Source organism: Schistocerca gregaria, chromosome 3, assembly GCF_023897955.1.
Source record: "Schistocerca gregaria isolate iqSchGreg1 chromosome 3, iqSchGreg1.2, whole genome shotgun sequence".
In the NCBI taxonomy this organism is placed as follows: domain Eukaryota; kingdom Metazoa; phylum Arthropoda; class Insecta; order Orthoptera; family Acrididae; genus Schistocerca; species Schistocerca gregaria.
Window position 1 is genome coordinate 230301564 of NC_064922.1, and position 21950 is coordinate 230323513.

Below are 21950 nucleotides of genomic sequence, written 5' to 3' on the forward strand. Positions count from 1 at the left end.
TTTACCGGTAACAAGTTACACTTCAGTGTCTATCTAGAATATTGTTGAATTTATTGTGACTTGGAAAATTACGTATTACTCATTTAACATTGCATCAGGAGTGTGAACTTTTACGGATATTCGTACAAGGTGCGGTGCCAAACAAATGCAATGTTCCATAATCAATATATATCAATCATACCTGTCCATTTGTTGTCATACGCAGGCAAGCTGCAAAAACCAACAGAGCTGACGCCGAATAGTAAAGGAGAGGGAACTGTTTGTGGTAGCTACTGCCTATTGAAATGCCAAATAACTCTTTTTTAAAGACAACTCCTGTACAAATAGTTCGCTCGGCAGATTTCGTGCTTTGTACTCGGAGATCATGGTGTAAAAATGTCACGACAATTTTGCAAAAACAGACATAATGTCTGATGGGATAACAGAAATCAGTGATTTTATAATTTTATTTAATCCGCCTTGATTGCAAATTTCTTATTCATATGACCGGTTTCGGATCATTCAGAACTATCTTCAGATCTGATATTTCAGTTACAGGAGTAACCCGTCGAAATCCAGCAACTTTCACATGCTGCGTCACATGTGAAATATCACAACTGAAATATGAGATCTGAAGATGGTTCTGAATGAACAGAAACGGGTCATATGAAAAAGAAATTTGCAACCAAGACGGATTATTAGTAACATTATAAATGCCACGAAACTACGTCGCTTCATTTGCAAGACTGTTGCATTAGTAACTGACGTCTTTTACTCCGGTGTCAAAGCTGAATATTTGATGTGCACTACTCATATACCCTACAATATGCATGACGTCACTCGTACTGCGAAAAAATATTTTCCTATTTTTCTTAATATTGGCTGCAACGCTCCAAGTTACTGATGCTATCATAGTATTATGACCACGGACTGAGAAGCTTCACGATTCAGCAAGGTTTTAAAAAGCATCGCTCGTGCGAAGCTCACCTTGCCCTTTTCTCACCTGATGTACTGCGAACAATGGATAAAGTGCACCAGGTGGACTCCATATTCATAGATTTCCGGAAAGCATTTGACACGGTGTCCAATTGCGAAGATACGAGCGTACGGAATAAGTTTGCAGATATGTGAGTGTCTCAAAAACTTTTTCAGTAATAGAACCCAGTATACTGTCCTCGTCGGCGATTGTTCATCGGAGAAAGGGTATCCTCAGGAGTGCCACTGGGAAGTGTGATAGCATTGCTGTTGTTCTCTATATACCTAAATGATTTAGCGGACGGAATGAGCGGCAATCTGCGATTGTTTGATGATGATGCCGTGCTGTAAAGTAAGGTGTCGAAATTGAGTGAGTATAAACAAAATTTCGAGTTGGTGAGATGAATAGGAACGTGTTCTAAATGTGGAAAAAAGTAAGTTAATGTGGATGAGTAGGAAGAACAAACCAGTAATGTTCGGATACAGTATTACTAGTGTATGAGTTTAAAAATTTGGGCGTAATTTTACAGTGTGATACGAAATGGAACGAGCATGTGAGAACTGTGGTACGGAAGGTGAATGGTCGACTTCTGTTTATTGGGAAAATTTTAGGAACGAGTGGTTCATCAGTAAAGGAGATCTCATATAGGAAGCTAGTGCGACCCATTATTGAGTGCTTGTAGAGTGTGTGGGATCAGTACAGGGTCGGATTGAAGGAAGGCATGGAAGCAGTTCATAGGTGGGTTGCTAGATTTGTTACCGGTAGGTTCGAACAACATGTAAGTGTTACGGAGCTCATACATGGGCATGTGAATAGTCGCTTTTCCCTCGCTCTGTTTGCGAGTGGAACAGGAAAGGAAATGACTAGTAGTGCTACAGGGTGCCGTCCGCCACCCTCCGTAAATCGGCTTACGGAGTGCCTACTCTACTGACCATTAAAATTGCTGCACCAAGAAGAAATGCACATGATAAACGGGTATTCGTTGGACAAATATATTATACTAGAACTGATATGTGATTACATTTGCACGCAATTTGGGTGCATAGATCCTAAGAAATCAGTACCCAAAACAACCACCTCTGGCCGTAATAATGGCCTTGACACGCCTGGGCATTGAGCCAAACAGAGCTTGGATGGTGTGTACAGGTACAGCTTCCTATTCAGCTTCAACACAATACCACAGTTCATCAAGAGTAGTGTCTGGCGTATTGCGACGAGCCAGTTGCTCGGCCACCATTGGCCAGACGTTTTCAATTGGTGAGAGATCTGGAGAATATGCTGACCAGGGCAGCAGTTGAACATTTTCAGTGTCCAGAAAGGCCCGTACAGGACCTGCAGCATGGGATAGAATGAAGAGTAGAGCCACGGGTCGTAACACATCTAAAATGTAACGTCCACTGTTCAAAGTGCAGACAATGCGAACAAGAGGTGACCGAGACGTATAACGAATGGCACCCCATACCATCACGCCGGGTGATACGCCAATATGGATACGACAAATACACGCTTCCAATGTGCATTCCCCGCGATGTCGCCAAACACGGCTGCGACCCTCGTGATGCTGTAAACAGAACCTGGATTCATCCGAAAAAATGACGTTTTGCCATTCGTGCACCCAGGTTCGTCGTTGAGTACACCATCGCAGGCGCTCCTGCCTGTGATGCTGCGTCAAGGGTAACCGATGACATGGTCTCCGAGCTGATAGTCCATGCTGCTGCAAACATCGTCGAACTGTTCGTGCAGATGCTTGTTGTCTTGCAAACGCCCCATCTGTTGACTCACGGATCGCGACGTGACTGCCCGATCCGTTACAGCCTTGCGTATAAGATGCCTGTCATCTCGACTGCTAGTACTACGAGGCCGTTGGGATCCGGCACGGCGTTCTGTATTACCCTTCTGAACCCACGGATTCCATATTTTGCTAACAGTCATTGTATCTCGACCAACGCGAGGAGCAATGTCGCGATACAATAAACCGCAATCGCGCTAGGCTACAATCCGACATTTATCAAAGTCGGGAACGTGATGGTACGCATTTCTCCTCCTTACACGAGGCATCACAACAACGTTTCACCAGGCAATACCGGTCTACTGCTGTTTGTGTATGAGAAATCGGTTGAAAATTTTCCTCATGTCAGCACGTTGTAGCTGTTGCCACCGGCGCCAACCTTGTGTGAAAGCTAATCATTTGAATATCACAGCATCTTCTTCCTGTCGTTTAAATTTCGCGTCTGTAGCACGTCATCTTCGTGGTGTAGCAATTATAATGGCCAGTAGTGTATATAGATGTTGATGTAAATGGAGTTGTAGAACCAACTCCACGAATCATGTAAAAGGGGCAGACCGAAGGTCATACCGTTTTAACGGGTCTGGGAGCAACTACCGGCTGCTACTGAGAAAAAAAAGCAAGTTCTGGTACCGTTTATTCAGGACTAATATTTAGGGAAAGGGAGAGGGGGGTTGGGAAGCAAAGTTGAGATTGCAGCATGGATTCGCTTTTGTGGAGATTCACTTAATTAAACTAGGTATGTACCTGCATATTTATTTAAGTAAAATGTGGCGTATTACCTCCATCAGAAATCTCTCCAGCTAACAGTTTCATACACGCATCTTTTTCATTTCCTCCGAAATTATAGCTTCGTTAGTAATGTTACACAACCTGTGCGGTTTCTAAGGCATTAGAAAAGATTTATGCCGGTATGAAGTTTGTTTTCAACAGTCAGTCGTGGATCTACAATTGTAACATTAAGAAATACAACACTAGAAGGATAAATGGTTTACACTATAACGCAGCTAACTTTAGTATGGGAAGAAGTAAGTGGTATTCGGCGATAACATTCTTTGATTAGTTTCCCAGGACTGTAAAAAATGTAATACATAGTAAAATTAACTTGAAACTCAATCTGAAATATCTGCTTGGCACCCAAGAACCAGAGGTTGTACAGAGTTTCAGGGAGAGCATAAGGGAGCAATTGACGGGAATGGGGGAAAGAAATACGGTGGAAGAAGAATGGGTAGCTTTGAGGGATGAAGTAGTGAAGGCAACAGAGGATCAAGTAGGTAAAAAGACGAGGGCTAGTAGAAATCCGTGGGGAACAGAAGAAATACTGAATTTAATTGATGAAAGTAGAAAATATAAAAATGCAGTAAATGAAGCAGGCAAAAAGGAATACAGACGTCTCAAAAATGAGATCGACAGGAAGTGCAAAATGGCTAAGCAGGTATGGCTAGAGGACAAATGTAAGGATGTAGAGGCTTATCTTACTAGGGGTAAGATAGATTAAACAGACCTTTGGAGATAAGAGAACCACTTGTATGAACATCAAGAGCTCAGATGGAAACCCAGTTCTAAGCAAACAAGGGAAAGCAGAAAGGTGGAAGCAGTATATAGAGGGTCTATACAAGGGCCATGTACTTGAGGACAATATTATGGAAATGGAAGAGAATGTAGATGAAGATCAAATGAGAGATATAATACTGCGTGAAGAGTTTGACAGAGCACTGAAAGATCTGAGTCGAAACATGGCCCCCGGAGTAGACAACATTCCATTGGAACCACTGACGGCCTTGGGAGAGCCAGTCCTGACAAAACTCTACCATCTGGTGAGCAAGATGTATGAGAAAGGCGAAATACCCGCAGACTTCAAGAAGAATATAATTATTCCAATCCCAAAGAAAGCAGGTGTTGACAGATGTGAAAATTATCGAACTATCAGTTTAATTAGTCACAGCTGCAAAATACTAACGCGAATTCTTTACAGACAAATGCAAAAACTAGTAGAAGCCGACTTCGGGGAAGATCAGATTGGATTCCGTAGAAATGTTGGAACACGTGAGACAATACTGTCCCTACGACTTACCTTAGAAGCTAGATTAAGGAAGGGCAAACCCACGTTTCTAGCATTTGTAGACTTAGAGAAAGCTTTTGACAGTGTTGATTGGAATACTCGCTTTCAAATTCTGAAGGTAGCAGGGGTAAAATACAGGGAGCGAAAGGCTATTTACAATTTGTACAGAAACCAGATGGCAGTTATATGAGTCGAGGGGTGTGAGAGGGAAACAGTGGTGGGGAAAGGAGTGAGACAGGGTTGTAGTCTCTCCCCGATGTTATTCAATCTATATATTGAGCAAGCAGTGAAGGAAACAAAAGAAAAATTCGGAGTAGATATTAAAATCCATGGAGAAGAAATAAAAATGTTGAGGTTCGCCGATGACATCGTAATTCTGTCAGAGACAGCAAAGGACTTCGAAGAGCAGTTGAACGGAATGGATAGTGTTTTGAAAGGAGGATATAAGATGAACATCAACAGAAGCAAAACGAGGATAATGGAATGTAGTCGAATTAAGTCGGGTGATGCTGAGGGAATTAGATTAGGAAATGAGACACTTAAAGTAGTAAAGGAGTTTTGCTATTTGGGGAGCAAAATAACAAGTAATGGTCGAAGTAGAGACGATATAAAATGTAGACTGGCAATGGCAAGGAAAGCGTTTTTGAAGAAGAGAAATTTGTTAACATCGAGTATAGATTTAAGTGTCAGGAAGTCGTTTCTGAAAGTATTTGTATGGAGTGTAGCCATGTATGGAAGTGAAACATGGACGATAAATAGTATGGACGAGAAGAGAATAGAAGCTTTCGAAATGTGGTGCTATAGAAGAATGCTGAAGATTATATGGGTAGATCGCATAACTAATGAGAAAGTATTGAATAGGATTGGGGAGAAGAGAAGTTTGTGGCACAACTTGACCAGAAGAAGGGATCGGTTGATAGGACATGTTCTGAGGCATAAAGGGATCACCAATTTAGTACTGGAGGGCAGCGTGGAGGGTAAAAATCGTAGAGGGAGACCAAGAGATGACTACACTAAGCAGATTCAGAAGGATGTAATTTGCAGTAGGTACTGGGAGATGAAGAAGCTTGCACAAGGCGGAGTAGCATGGAGAGCTGCATCAAACCAGTCTCAGGAGTGAAGACCACACCACCACCACCCACTTCGTGTGTGTGTGTGTGTGTGTGTGTGTGTGTGTGTGTGTGTGAGAGAGAGAGAGAGAGAGAGAGAGAGAGAGAGAGAGAGAGCGAGAGGTCGAACACAGGTAAGTGTAAATAACTCGCGTAAAAAATAGTTGAACACAACCATAAGATGGTCAGCATGGTTGTATGTTCCACTGAGAAAATGTAATGTAATTGTAAACTGACTAGTACTGTACGTACTAAGGGTGTGGGTTTGTATAGTTTTGACATTCTAACGTGACGTTGCCTTTTCAGTTTTATTCAGTATTAGAAGCGAACAATACTATCTTCACTGCTTCATTAACAGTGGTATTGTAATAAACTTAGATTCTATCCTCTTCTTTAAAATGTTACCACTGCTTTTTAAATATGAGTGGGGCCTTCATCCTTTGCATATGTTCTTGTCACCCTGCTCGTGAAATCATCTTAGGTATGTCTTGATTTCGACCTGGATTCTACTTTCAGTCCGTAAACTGTCATGGTCTTCTACTATCTTAGAATTTCTTTTTTTTTCTTTTTTTTTTTTGTAAAGTTAGAATCAAATGAAACTTTTTGTGCTGTTCTCGGGTCTCCAGCCGGGTGCAGTCGTTTTCAAACCACGATATTTCGACAGCGTTCCTTGCCTTCATCTTCTGCTGATAACTGCAGACTGAGCGTCTCGACTGAATCTCCTCTCCTTTATACTCTGCTCGCTCCTCGCCCCCCCCCCCCCCCTTCCCCTGAATCATACCTCACGCGGCGCTGCGTGGAGGGGTGGTGGGGACCGGTGTGCTGCTGGCTGCTGGATGCGAACTGTGGACCATCGGATGTCCTGTTTTCGTCGTCTGGCGCGGAAGTCCCTTTGTGTCGGCGCTGTGCTTTTAGTTTGCTGAGTGCTGGGTCCCAGGCTTTGATGAGGTTGAACCCGGCGTCTGTGTTGACCATCCCATCAGCTACACGTATTTCAGTCGCCTCCTTCAGAATACAGTCCCAAAAAGACGAGGCCTGCCGTAAAACTTCCGTTTTCGTGTGCTCCATAGTATCTCCAGTATCCATGTAATGTTCCGCAACCTCAGATTTTGTAGGCTGCTTCAGTTCAGTGTGCCTTCTTTGTTCTTGGCATATTTCTTCGATTGCCCGCAGAGTTTACCCGATGTATGCCTTGCACGGAATACGGTAAATACCCTATTTGCGGAGCCACAGGTAACCTTTTACTGTACCTAGCAAGGCACGCGTTTTCGGAGGTGGACGAAAAACACATTTGATGTTACACCGAGACAGAATTATGCCGATTTTGTTGGGTACTTTGCCGGCGTAAGGCAGGTACGCCATTGTCTTCTCGTCCTTTACGCTTTCTCTCTGCTGGGCATTCTGCCTGAAACCACGTCGAATTTGACTCTCGTTACATTCGTTCTTCTTGAAAACGTCCGTAAGGTGGTTAAGTTCTCCTTGGAGGCTTTCCTCATCCGATATTGCGCGGGCCCTGTGTACCTGTGTTCGCAGTACACACTCACGCTGTGGAAGATGATGGCAGCTGGTAGCGCGGAGATACAGATCAGTGCGGGTTTCTTCTGTATACACTGTGTCCCAAGGTTCCATCCGCTTTGCGCTTCTGTATGACGTCCAGATCGGGAGTTCACCACTCTCTTCCACCTCCATGGTGAATTTGATGTTAGGATGCAGAGAATTCAGTTGTTGGAGAAATTCTTGAAGTTTTTCTCTTCTATGTGCCGCAGGAGGCGGGAGAAGGGGTGGGGAGTGATCAGAGTATAAAGGGGAGGAAATTCAGCTAACTCAGTCTGCAGGTATCAACTGAAGGTGACGGCAAGGAACGCTGTCGAAATATCGTGGGTTGAAAACGTCTGCACCCGGCTGGAGACCCGAGAACAGTACAAACAGCTAATTCGCCGGGACAGCCTAAGGTTACACATCAAATGAAACTTGTCGGTTATATATCTCTCTCAAACAAATATAATGATATGCTGTTGTGTTCCTTACGTGTTTCTCTTTTTTCACGTGGGTACTCGATCAACGCTAACCAGCCAGATTACCAAGGAAAATCTTCAGAAGGAAGGAAGATTAGTGTCAAATATTCCGCTAGCAACTTGCTCATTAGAGCCTGGGGAAATCTTCAGAAAACCTTGGAGAAAACTGAGGGACTGGAACTTTTTTATTTATGAGACGAACCTGTCCATTTCCCCAGTAAATAAAATATAAGACCCCTTCATTTCCCCAGTAAAAAACAAAGTAAGAGAGCCACTTTGAGTGTGTGTGTGTGTGTGTTATTTCTACAGCAATACACATTTCTGGCTGTTGCGTTCACCAAAGATTGATGCCCAACATAAAGGCAGCAGGAAGCGATACCTTCCCACAGATATCTGTAGCTAAATTGTGTATTTATACGCTAGCTACACTCTTCACAGGGCCTTATAACTCTAAAACAAAATCACTAGGCAACACATGAGAAACAATAACAATCATTCATCAAAATAAGTTGCATTTAAATATACTCACGTTTGGCTTCCAGATAATGTGTGGCACTAATCTGAAATTCTGCACCTAACAAGGGAACCTCCCCATCGCACCCCCCTCATATTTATTTATAAGTTGGCACAGTGGATAGGCCTTGCAAAACTGAACACCGATAAATCGAGAAAACAGGAAGATTTTGTGTGGAACTTTGAAAAAAATAAGCAAAATATACAAACTGAGTATTCCACGCTCAAGATAGGCAACTCCAAGAAGAATGTGGGCACAGGAGTGCCGTGGTCTCGTGGTTAGCGTGAGCAGCTGCGGAACGAGAAGTCCTTGGTTCAAGTCTTCCCTCGGGTGAACAGTTTAGATCCTTTATTTTCGCAAAGTTATGATCTGTCCGTTCGTTCATTGACGAGTCTGTTCACTGTAATAAGTTTAGTGTATGTGTTTTGCGACCGCACCGCAAACTTACAGTTCGGAAAATATTTATTGACCCTGTTATTGAAGTCGCGAGCTATATTTGCTGGATTCATATTGCCCACGGAATACATCTCCCGTATTTAATGCACTCTCGTCCAAAGTAGCGAACAATCAACTGCCAGCCTCGTCAGCAGGAATACTCACACTTCCGTGCGCTGTTGTCCACTGACGTCGTGTCTTTCGATGTTTGTTTAGGTGTAGCGTCCCCATACTACGGCGTAGTTACCTCGCATCGGACGGACGGACGGACAGATAATAATTGTCTGAAAATAAAGAATCTAACTTTTCACTCGATGGAAGTCTTGAATCAAGGACCTCTCGTTCCGCAGCTGCTCACGCTAACCACAGGACCATGGCCCTACTGAGCTCTTATTATCCTCGATGTTGCCTATCTTGCGCATGGACTACTCAGTTTGTATATTTTGCTTATTTTTTTCATAGTTTTTCAAGGCCTATCCACTGTGTCAACGTATAATTAAATCTGAGGGGGCTGCGATGGGGAGGTTCCCTTGTAAGCTAACAAAGTAGGTAATTACTAGCTATCCTAACCGATGTTCAGTTTGGACTGCTGTTTCAAGAGATTAACTTCAGTCTCTCATTAGATAAACACTTTCTCTATCACTTTTACCTATGCTCAACATTCGGTGTAAACTGTCCGATGTCCCGGCGGAGGTTCGAGTCCTCCCTCGGGCATGGGCGTGTGTGTTTGTTCTTAGAATAATTTACGTTTAGTAGTGTGTAAGCGTAGGGATTGATGACATTTGAACAAACTGTCCGATGACTAGAACTGGGCCGCACAGTAGATCGCCTGTAGGCAACTGTATAACTGAAGAACTGTTGGAACTAGCGGATAGCGGCTGGAACTGTATTGGAACTGGGCAATAACTGACCGAGCGTCGCAGTGCGGTCACTTCAGTCGCGCTCTGCGCATATGAATGTCATCCTGGGAATTATTTGGCGGATGCATCAAAATAGTTCACGATTTCCGCACTCTGTGTCGAAATAGACGTAACAATTGGCGGATGAATTACCTATTTGAATGTCATGTGAAGAAGCATAAAATAGTTCCCGGTACGGGAGCCATCTAGGAGGCGGCTGACCACACTATTAACTTGGGGTCGCCAAGATGAGAGTACCTGTTACGTAGCACCCTCTGATGCTACCACCATCTACTGTGGCTGGCAGACACGACACTGGTAGATAAATTGTATCTGATCTATTTGCTGCGAGAATTGTCTTAAATGTAAATGTGACAATTGTTACACATCTCAAAGAAGCAACTTTCAGATGTAATTTCCTAATGAAATCGTACAACTCTTGTGAGATGTTAGAGTACAACGGCCGATGTGGCCGAGCGGTTCTAGGCGCTTCAGTCTGGAACCGCGCGACCACTACGGTCGCAGGTTCGAATCCTGCCTCGGGCATGGATGTGTGTGATGTCCTTAGGTTAGTTAGGTTTAAGTAGTTCTAAGTTCTTGGGGACTGATGACCTCAGATGTTAAGTCCCATAGTGCTCAGAGCCATTTTTTTGTTGTTAGAGTACAGCTCCTAATCTTTCGGATTTATTCTGCAGTTTCACTTCTTCATTATAGTTTTTTCTCGATTTTCTTTTCATATTTCATTTGTTACACTTCCAAAAGTCTTTACCCCATATACCTCAGCATTATTCTCTTCATGCCTAAACATGTACTAAATACGCATCAAAAACATTGTAAAATGGCTTATTTTGTGGAGAAAATAGGATCTAGATTTTCACTAGAAGAGGCAAGGCTACTAATAGAGGAGGCCACAGCTGTGCAGTTTGAAACAACTGTAATTCCACCACCCTCTCTCTCTGAAACCAGTAAAATAATAAACTCTCTGAAAAGTAAAAGCTCTTACGGAATTGATGGCATTTCCAGCAAGGTACTTAAAGCTTGTTCCCCACAGATAAGTAGGATTCTCAGCCACGTATGTAATAGGTCTTTGGAGCAGCGAGTTTTCGCCGATAGACTGAAATATGCCATTCTAAAACGATTGCATAAAAAGGGGGATACGTCGGATGTCAACAACTACCGCCCAATCTCTCTTCTGGCAGCTCTATCAAAAAATTTTGAGAAAGTAATGTATTCAAGAGTAGCCTCCGATATTTGTAAAAATAAAGTACTAACAAAATGTCAGTTTATTTTTCAGAAAGGCTTTTCAACAGAAAATGCTATATACGCTTTCGCTGATCAAATATTAAATGCTCTGAATAACCGGACATAACCCATTGATATTTTTTGTGATCTCTCAAAGGCCTTTGACTGTGTAAATCATGGATTTCTTTTAGATAAGCTAAATCATTATGGTTTGAGGGGGGCAGTGCACAAATGGTTTAATTCATACTTAACTGGAAGAATGCAGATAGTTGAAATAAGTGGTTCATGTCATGTTAAAACAACAGCTGATTCCTCAAACTGGGGGGCTATCAAGTACGGGATCCTATAGGGTTCAGTCTTAGGTCCTTTACTGTTCTTGATATACATTAATGACTTACCATTCCACAATGATGAAGATGCAAAGTTAGTTCTTTTTGCTCATGATAGAATTATAGTAATAACATCCAAAAACCAAGAACTAAGTGATGTAATTGTAAATGATGTTTTTCACAAAATTATTAAGTGGTTCTCAGCAAACGGACTCTCTTTAAATTTTGATAAAACACAGTATATACAGTTCCGTACAGTAAATGGCACAACTCCAGTAATAAATATAGACTTTGAACAGAAGTCTGTAGCTAAGGTAGAATTTTCAAAATTTTTAGGTGTGTCCATTGATGAAAGGTTAATCTGGAAGCAACACATTGATGGTCTGCTGAGTTCAGCTAAATATGCTATTAGGGTTATTGCAAATTTTGATGATAATAATCTCAGTAAATTAGCTTACTATGCCTACTTTCCTTCACTGGTTTCGTATGGCATCATATTCTGGGGTAATTCATCGTTGAGTAAAAAAGTATTCATTGCTCAAAAACGTGTAATCAGAATAATTGCTGGAGCCCACACACGGTGATCCTGCAGACATCTATTTAAGGATCTTGGTATCCTCACAGTAACCTCACAGTATATATATTTCACTTATGAAATTTGTTGTTAATAACCCAACCCAGTTCAAAACTGATAGCCGTGTGCATAGCTAGAACACCAGGAGAAAGGATGATCTTCACTATGTAGCGTTAAATCTGAAAGGGGTAAATTATGCTGCCACAAAAGTCTTTTGTCAGCTACCAAACAGCATCAAAATCCTGACAGACAGCCAACTAACATTTAAAAATAAATTAAAAGAATTACTAGATGACAACTACTTCTACTTACGGGCTGAATTTTTAGATATAAATCAAATGGGAAAAAACTTAAACATTAGTGTCCTGCAAAATTTTGTGTAATGTCGCAGGTTCGAATCCTGCCTCGGGCATGGATGTGTGTGATGTGCTTAGGTTAGTTAGGTCTAAGTAGTTCTAAGTTCTAGGGGACTGATGACCTAAGATCTTAAGTCACATAGTGCTCAGAGCCATTTGAACCATTTGCGTGGCTAAACTGCACTCCGCTGACGCAGTTTCTACAGGTGTGTGGCTCATAGAACTGCATCAGGTAGACCTAAAACATTAAGAAAAAGAACACCAAACGCTTTGCGTAATTAACTGATGTGGCCGACGAAGAACATGCAACGCAAGTGAGCGGAGCACGTTTCCTTAATGCAACTCAAACCTTTTGGGTCAGATTGAAAGAGGTGATATTGTGTCCACAAGCGATTATATTGAGGTAGGCAACCAAATGCATATTTATTATGTTATGGACATACACAGCGTACATCGCATACCAACAATGTAGCTCATAGTAACTGTTCATAGTGACGACCACCATTCTGATTACATGCATGGCGTGAAGTTCTGCTGCACTCTCAGACACGAAGCGCGAGCACACTGTAATCTTAGTCAAACGATTTTACTGAAATTACTCAGTAAAAGTATTTCATTTTTGCCTTGCTTGTAGCGTTATATGCCAGCTCCGTGTCGAAGTGCCGATCATCTCTCTAATGATCATGCTTATCATGATATATACATTTTAGTAAGATGCTACGCAAAAACGAAAAGTTTGCAATGAAAATTAGGGGTCGCTATGACTTTGCGTTTGGTGCGTATTAAATCATATGTTGTTGCGTATGAAATTTATCTAAAATGTTGAATTTATGTTTAGACTTGGGAGGGGGTCTGTGTGCCTCCAATATCGAGAAAATGGATTCTATGTAGCGCGCTCACTTCCGATCTCACACCTTCGAGAATGAAATACTCATATCATCTGTCATACCTCCTAAACCGCTCGAGACATCGAAACGAAAGTTTGGCGAACGATAGCACACAACGAGGAGAGTATTTTGCCAGTCCGTAAACACACGGACTTTCTTATCTACGGCGACATATCAGTAGTTATACTTCTTTTTTTAATTTTTTTTCACTCCGGTCACTAATTTTTAAAAGTTATCGCCAGCTAGCGTAACAATAGTCTCCTAGCATGAAAATAAACATTTCTTCTCTTATGACACTGCAAGGTGTTGAGCTCTGATGAACAATTACTTGTTTAATGAGGCGCTCTGTTTCAGAATTCTGTCGCAATAGCTGCTGTGAGATAAGTTTGGGCAAATTACACAGTGTTTTGACAAAGGAAGTACAATTAAATCTGTCAACAAGAGAAATGTGGCCGTTACTCATAAATGGTGATGCTTCTTCGAATGACAAAAAGTTAACAACTCACTCAAAAATAAATTGCCAATTCTGTTGGAATTTTAGTTGAATCCCCGTAACCCATAGTATTTTTAACACTGAACAACTGTAATGGAAACTTACCAAAGAATTCTATTCCTTCTCTTGATCTGAGCAGCATTAAAATAGTGACAAGTGCTTCCTTCAGGCAGAATGATAGGGACATGCCAGATGCTGGTTACTCACCTACGGCTTGCCAAACTGACAGTGTCTGATTAGTGAATAAAATAGTTGTTACTGAGAAAAATAAACAATTGATCTGTGGCACAACACAATGGTCAGTGTATTGTCGGCAGGAGAGAATAATGCGAGCGGCAGGAATGCGGAAGGTAGCCATGTGTATCTTGTGAGCTGGAGTTCGAAAAACATTGTCATCTAAGTAGATCTGCCTTTGTCAGCAGTATATTTCAACAAATTTAATATATCTAATCACCACACTCTTTCAGGATACTCTTTCTTCTTTCTTTCTTTTGCTTTTACCGTTTTCCCGCAATGACGCAGAGCCGGCACGGTTAATCGGATTTGGCAAGGTTAATGTAAGGGGAGGCCAGATGCCCTTACTGCCGCCACCCCCTACCCCCAGGGACGGAATTAGTGTACCCCAACTGTCTGCATCTAGTGTAATGCATGGAATAGTGTGAATGTGTTCAGATGTCCGCAAGCCGTGTAACTGAGGCGGGACGTGGGGACCAGCCCGGTATTCACCTGGTGGGATGTGGAAAACCGCCTAAAAACCACGTCCCGGTTGGCTGTAACACCGGTTCTCGTCGTCAAGCCTCCGGGCGGATTAGATCCGGGGCCGGTGCGCCTACCTGAGTCCAGGAAGCAGCGCAGAAGCGCTGTTGGCTAACCTGACGGGTTCTTTCAGGATATTCCTACTTTTGTAATAATACCGGCCATTCTGTTTTTGATTTGTGAAGCCTGCTGTATAAATAGTTTATTAATGCTGATAATGGGCATGCAACAATTGAAATGCTTTTTCTGATCACGGTGAGCAAATTAAAACATTGTTATTTGTCACTGTTTTTTGACCGTTTCTAGCTTGTAGTGGAAATGTAACGTCCACATGTACATAAAGGCTCTTATTTCATCCATAACCAAGTAACGATAGTGAAACTTACGTACTTCATATCTTGGAACCTTTTTACCAGAGGCACAAAGGGTTCATATCTGTGGAAATTATGCCTTTTCGACTTTCTGCAACAGATCGTAGAGATATGTCAACATAACAGGCAGCAAGTACATAACCTTGTTTCACTTTCCTGCCTCGCTTCTGAATCATGTATAAGGGCGTCTCAGTGCAGCTTCTGCCGCGTAGTCATTCTGGCATCAAGTAGACCAGCGTGCATGTTTTACGAGATTGGGATGAATGTATTAACAGTAACGGCGATTACATTTGAAATAATAAAGAGTTTTCTGACTTTTTACAATCTTTATCGTTTTGATTTGACTGCCCTTTATATTTAAAATTTTATGCTAGATCTTATGCCCGCCAGGGTACTCCTAAATCTCGAGTAGTTTTTGAACTCCTGTTTCAGGCAGTATGATAAGAAGCACATCACAATCGATTTAGTCATAGAACTTTCTAAAAGCTACGAAGATAGATTCATACTGTGTTCCTCCTCTTATTATTATTCTTTCTCTTCTCGGTTGAGACAAATAAAACGACGTGCCAACACAAATTCCTTATGCGTCGCTCTTTCCTTTTCTTCCGTTATGCTTTCATCTGTTCACTATGTTTTCCTTCGTATTTTCCGAGCACTTCAGACTAAATTTCACCACTGTCTTATCTTGGAATCAATTCGTATTCAACACCTTTTCCCTGAAAATTTATCCATCAGTTTCTTCTGCAGCCTCTGTATTTTTTGCCTTACGAATACTCGTCGAAGTTTTATTCCACAAATATTTGAAGATCTTTTTGTTTATTCTACTGCGCTGCAGTCGATATAAACGTCCAAAAAGTGGTACTCTCCTTTTGTTATTACATCTCTGTACAAAGTAGGCTTACGCCATATCTTTCTGTCAAGATCTTTGTTACAAGCAACAGTTGTAAAGCGCATGCTGGATGCTGGTAAAGTGATACTGTCAAAGTATAAAGTAATATAAATCGTGTGAAAATGTTCTGGACATCAGAATGGAGGCAGACAAATAAGAAAAAAGCCGCCTATACTGTCGCAGTAAGTAAAAACTAAATTTACATGCATATCGACAGATAAGGTATAATCATGGCGATACATTAAAGCGTGACCCATATTTCTCTCATAGAACCAGCACCCTGCATAATGCTGCTACCAGTATTGATGTAACTTCCCGAATCCTCCCAAAACCATCTGAGGATGAACCTGAAAGGGTTCGAAAACCGGTTCATGTAATAAAGCATTATTATTGAAAAAAGTGACTGGTTGCAATTGTGTATAACTTATTTACATAGAATAAGTTAAGATACTGTGTGTGTAAGTGTTTGCCGAACTATATGTGCTAATTTACACTTTTCACCGAATTTTGGGATTTTTCATCTATAGCTGTAATAATATTAATAATAAATATTATTAATACTCTTATATTTATTACTGTTGTTATTATAAGCCTGGTATGGTAAGGACTCAGTGACGAGGGTGAGAAAACGCGTTTGTGCTCTGGCCTGGTTCCGGTCAGTGTCGCGTTGGGACTGAGCGAAGTTGCAGCCGCGCTAGGGACTACACTGGCGGCAGCTGCCCGGCTTACTGTGCGCCCTGTTGCAGCGCTGCCGCACGAGGGCCCAGAGATCTCCGGAGAGGTGGGCGGCGTCTTCCGCCAGGGTGACGTGCTCGCACTCAACTGCACCTCCGGGCGCTCCTCGCCGCCGGCCAGGATCCGTTGGTTCGTCAACGATCGTCAGGTGAGTCTCATCTGCAGCTGTCTGTAGAGTACTGCCTCGTACTGGCAGCTGGTCGTAGTACGCTGAGGTGACAAAAGACGCACAGCAGCGACGTGCTCACATACAGTCGGCGGTATAAAGGTATAAAAGGGCAGTGCATTGTCAGAGCTGTCATTTACCCTACTAGCCATTGAAATTGCTACACCACGAATATGACGTGCTACCGACGCGAAATTTAACCGACGGGAAGAAGATGCTGTGATATGCAAATGATTAGCTTTTCAGAGCATTCACACAAGGATGGCGCCGGTGGCGACACATAGAACGTGCTGACATGAGTTGCCTGGTGAAACGTTGTTGTGATGCCTCGTGTAAGGAGGATAAAAGCGTACCATCACGTTTCCGACTTTGATGAAGGTCGGATTGTAGCCTATTGCGGTTGCGGTTTATGGTATCGCGACATTGCTGCTCGCGTTGGTCGAGATCCAATGGCTGTTAGCAGAAAATGGAATCCGTGGGTTCAGGAGGCTAATACAAAACGCCATGCTGCACCCCAACGGCCTCGTACCACTAGCAGTCTAAATGACAGGCATCTTATCGGCATGGCTGTAACGGATTGTGCAGCCTAGCCTCGATCCCTGAGTCAACAGATAGGGACGTTTGCAAGACAACAACCATCTGCACCAACAGTTCGACAACGTTTGTAGCAGCATGGACTATCATCTCGGAGACCATGGCTGCAATTACCCTTGACGCTGCATCACAGACAGGAGCGCCTGCGATGGTGTACTCAACGACGAACCTGGGTGCACGAATGGCAAAACGTAATTTTTTCGGATGAATCCAGGTTCTGTTTACAGCATCAGGATGGTCGCATCCGTGTTTGGCGACATCGCGGTGAACGCACATTGGAAGCGTGTATTCGTCATCGCCATACTGGCGTATCTCGCGGCACTTTGAACAGTGGACGTTACATTTCAGGAGTATTACGACCCATGGCTCTACCCTTCATTCGATCCCTGCGATACCCTACATTTTAGCAGGATAATGCATGACCGCATGTTGCAGGTCCTGTACGGGCCTTTCTGGTTATAGAAAAGGATCGACTTCTGCCCTGGCCAGCACATTCTCCACATTCCTCACCAATTGGAAACGTCTTTTCAATGGTGGCCGAGCAACTGGCTCGTCACAATACGCCAGTCACTACTCTTGATGAAGTGTGGTATCGTGTTGAAACAGCATGGGCAGCTGTTCCTGTACACGCCATCCAAGCTCTGTTTGACTCAATGCCTAGGTGTATCAAGGCCGTTATTACGGCCAGAGGTGGTTGTTCTGGGTACTGATTTCTCGGGATCTATGCACGCAAACTGCGTGAAAATGTAATCACATGTCAGTTCTAGTATACCCGTTTATCATCTGAATTTCTCCTTGCTGTAGCAATTTTAATGACCAGTAGTGTAGAAACGAACTAATGTATACACAGGCGATTCGTGTGCAAATGTGTATGACGTGATTATAGCTGCACGACGGGAATTCATAGACTTTGAACGCGGAATGGTCCTTAAGCTTGACACATGGGATATTCCATTTCGGAATCATTACGGAATTCAATATTCCGAGATCCATCGTGCCAAGAGATGCCAGGAACACCATATTTCAGGCGTTATCTGTCATCATGGGCAGTGCCAATGACCTTCACTTAGCGACCGAGACCAGCAACTTTTGCGTGCTAAGAGACGTTAATGGGCTATGGCCGCAGGCAACCGACGCGACTCCCTTTACTAACACGACATCTTCCGAAGCGCCTCTCCTGGCTCGTGACGATAACTGTGGAAAATTGGAAATTTGTGGTAAGGTCTCATGGGACCAAACTGCTGAGGTCATCGGTCCCTAAACTTACAAAGTAGTTAATCAAACTAACTTACGCTAACGACAACACACACACCTATGCCCGTGGGAGGACCGCGGGAAGGGGGGGAGATGGGGGGAGGGGGAGCTGCGCGAACCGTGATACGACGCCCTAGACCACGCGGCTACCCGGCGCGGCAAACTCTAAACGACTGGAAAACCATGGCCTAGTCAGATGAGTCCCGATTTCGGTTCGTAAGACCTGGTAGTAGGGATCGAGTGTGGCGCAGACTCCACGAAGCCATGGACACAACTTATCGACAAGGTACTGCTCAAACTGATGGTGGCTCCATAATGGTGTGGACCGTGTTTACACCGACCATTTACTGGAAATGGTTATGTCCGGCTACTAGGAGCCCATTGGAAGCCGTTCATGGAACTCATGTACCCAAACGACGCTGAAATTTTTATGGATGGCAATGCACCATGTCAGAAAGCCAGTCGGCCGCTGTGGCCGAGCGGTTCTATGCGTTTCAGTCCGGAACTGCGCTGCTGCTACGTTCGGAGGTTCGAATCCTGCTTCGGGCATGGATGTTTGTGATGTTCTTACGATAGTTAGGTTTAAGTAGTTCTAAGTCTAGCGGCTGATGTCCTCAGATGGTATGTCCCCTAGTACATACAGCCATTTGCACCATTCAGAAAGCCACATGGGTTCGCGATTGATTTGAAGAACATTCTGGATAATTCGAGCGAATGATTTGCAACCCAGATCGTCCGACACGAATCACATCCTAAACTTATGTGACATATGCGAGTGCTCAGTTCGTGCGCAAAATTCTGGCACCTGCAACATTTTCGAAATTGTGGACGACTGTTGAGGCAACATGGCTCAGTATTTCCGCAGAGAACTTCCAACGACCTGTTGAGTCCATGCTACGTCGAACTACTGAGCTACGCCGCACGAAAGGAGGTGGGACACGATATTAGGAGGTATCCTGTGACTTTTGTCATCTCAGTATATAATCAGCACAAATCCTGCTTTGCGGCAGGTGAAATAGTGAATGGGCTGTCTTATAATTGATACAAAATCTACTCACTTTCAATAAATAATTACAACCGACGCTCCTGTAATCTCTCATTCCTCGTTACGTGCTACTTTTAATCAAATCCAATTCAACACTCTTCCCATCCATCCGTAGACGTATCCCGAGGGTTTCGTCCTCTACACGATCTGATAAGAAGAATGCGGAATTGACCACTAGATGTCATTAGAGGTGAACTCACCTGTATAACAGGAGCTAAAAAAAAAAAGTAACCGGAGGATATATAAGGTCTATCATAATTAATGGCGTAAACGCATACAGTTGAAAATACACGATACTAGAAGCAAAATAGTCTCAGTAAACTTAGGGTTGAAAATGCATACCTTATGAGCTATGAGCAATTTTTCATATCCGATACTGTGAAACGAATCTCTTCTACTGCAAGCTCTTTGTCTTCCATATTTTGGCAAGAGGTAGTATGGACCAAAACAAGAAAAAATGTCCAGTAAACATGTGCTCGAAAATGCATTCCTTAAGACGTATGAGCACTTGCTTATCTTTGCTACTTTGAAACACAGCTCTTCTAATGATCGAGCTCTCGTAACTTTTAACATATGCGTTTTAGAGCACATGTTTGATGGACTTTTTTTCTTATTTTGGTCCATACTACTACTTCCCAAAATATGGAAAGCAAAGAACTTGCAGTAGAAGAGATTTGTTTCACAATATCCAATATGAAAAATTGCTCATGGCTCTTAATGTATGCATTTTCGACCCTATGTTTACGGGGCCTTCTTTGCTTCTAACATCGTTTACTATGAACTGTATGCATTTACGCCTTTAATTATGATATACACTGTATAGTGTGCGTAAGGACTACGAATATAAAATACGAGAGATTACGGCTCATACGGAGGTACATAGATAATCGTTTTTCCCTTGCTCTGTTTGCGAGTGTAACAGGAAAGGAAATGACTAGTAGCGTACAGGGTATACTCTGCCACGCACCGTACGGTGGATTTCAGAGTATCTCCGTAGAATTAGGTGTAGACGAAGGTAGTGCTCTGGAATGTAACTAGTATATGGAAATGAAAGGTGAACGATAAACAATTCAGGCAAGAATAGAAGCTTTTGAAAGGCAGTGCTGCAGAAGAATGCTGGGTGAATAGAATAACTGTTGAGTAGGTACTGATTGGAACTGCGGAGTAAAGAAATTGATGTTACAACTTGGCTAACTGAACGGATCGGTTGAGAGCACACTTTAGCAGTTATACAAAGATGAAGCTTGCATACGATAGACAGTCTTCAGGCTGAAGACAACAACAACAACAACGTGAATTAGTTCTAGCACACATTTTGACCTGCCTGTCACACAGCGAATACGTTGCTGCCCTTTTTGCCACTATAGAACTTTATTACTACGAGAATGATTAGATCAGGTAAGGCAACAGAGAAGCTTCTTGCTAGAGAGACATTGGCTAAAACAAACAGACACAGACGGCCAAGAGATAGGTTCGCTGACAGTCTACACAGTGCTCAGGTCCCATAACATCGAAACTTACGCAGACGATGCAACTAAAGTGACCTCACAGCATGACGCACGACGGACCTGAGCTGCCACTTTCGCTCGCCAGAATTAAAATTTCTGTTGCAGTGCTTTCGATTTGGCGTCAAATGAACTCGTATTGTCGCTTATGACTCTCACCGTACAGTTTTTGGCAGAATAGGTGCACCAAAGATTAAATAAGAGGAACAGAAACACGGCATGCCTGATCCCAAAGTGAACAACATGCAGTAATTTCAAGTTTGTATAAAGTGCACCGATAAAGGCATAGATCCATTCGTTATTCTGACCAAATTTTGAGCCTTAACCCCGCTCATAAACTGTTCCATTTAGCTGGCAGGTGTGACCGAGGGGTTGTAGGTACTTCAGTCTGGAACCGCTTGACACCTACGGTCACAGGTTCGAATCCTGCCTCGGGCATGGGCGTGTGTGATGTCCTTAGGTTAGTTAGGTTTAAGTAGTTCTAAGTCTAGGGGACTGAAGAACTCAGATGTTAAGTTCCATAGTGCTCAGAGCCATTTGAACCATTTGAACTGTTTCATTTAGAATCCAGTAACACATAACTTTGACGTTTATATTTTCATATCCCAGTTATGTTAGTTTTAGACATCTAAATTATTATGCTTCTAGCCTACATAAAGAAGCTTTGTGTCTCCCATTTCAATATGAATAAAAGATCGCTATTTCAGCAGGAACTGAAACCCTGGATAACTGCAAACAACCTTGTGTTATTAATAAATCAATTATACTCGTTCATGTCCAATGCGATTTATATACAAACGCCTTACCCAGGTATCAGTTGGATGAAGCTCGTAAAAATTCAGAGCATACAGCTGATATTGTGTGCTAAGAAGAGGCTTGACAAAAATTGTAACTTCATCAAGTTAGTAAAGAAAGTGTTGAAAGGCCGTGTCATGTTTCTGTTTACAGACTATTAATTTGTTTACTTAATGCCTGGTCG

At 42.7% G+C, this 21950-nt stretch overlaps 1 protein-coding gene across 1 annotated transcript in view; it reads left to right on the forward strand.

Annotated features, from left to right (window-relative positions):
• Positions 1 to 21950, forward strand: part of LOC126354438 (uncharacterized) — a 432827-nt gene that overhangs the window by 347950 nt on the left and 62927 nt on the right. Inside the window, exon 5 of the mRNA XM_050004124.1 lies at positions 16419 to 16555. Within this exon, the coding sequence (XP_049860081.1) occupies positions 16419 to 16555 (137 nt within the window). The remainder of the gene's footprint in view (positions 1 to 16418; positions 16556 to 21950) is intronic.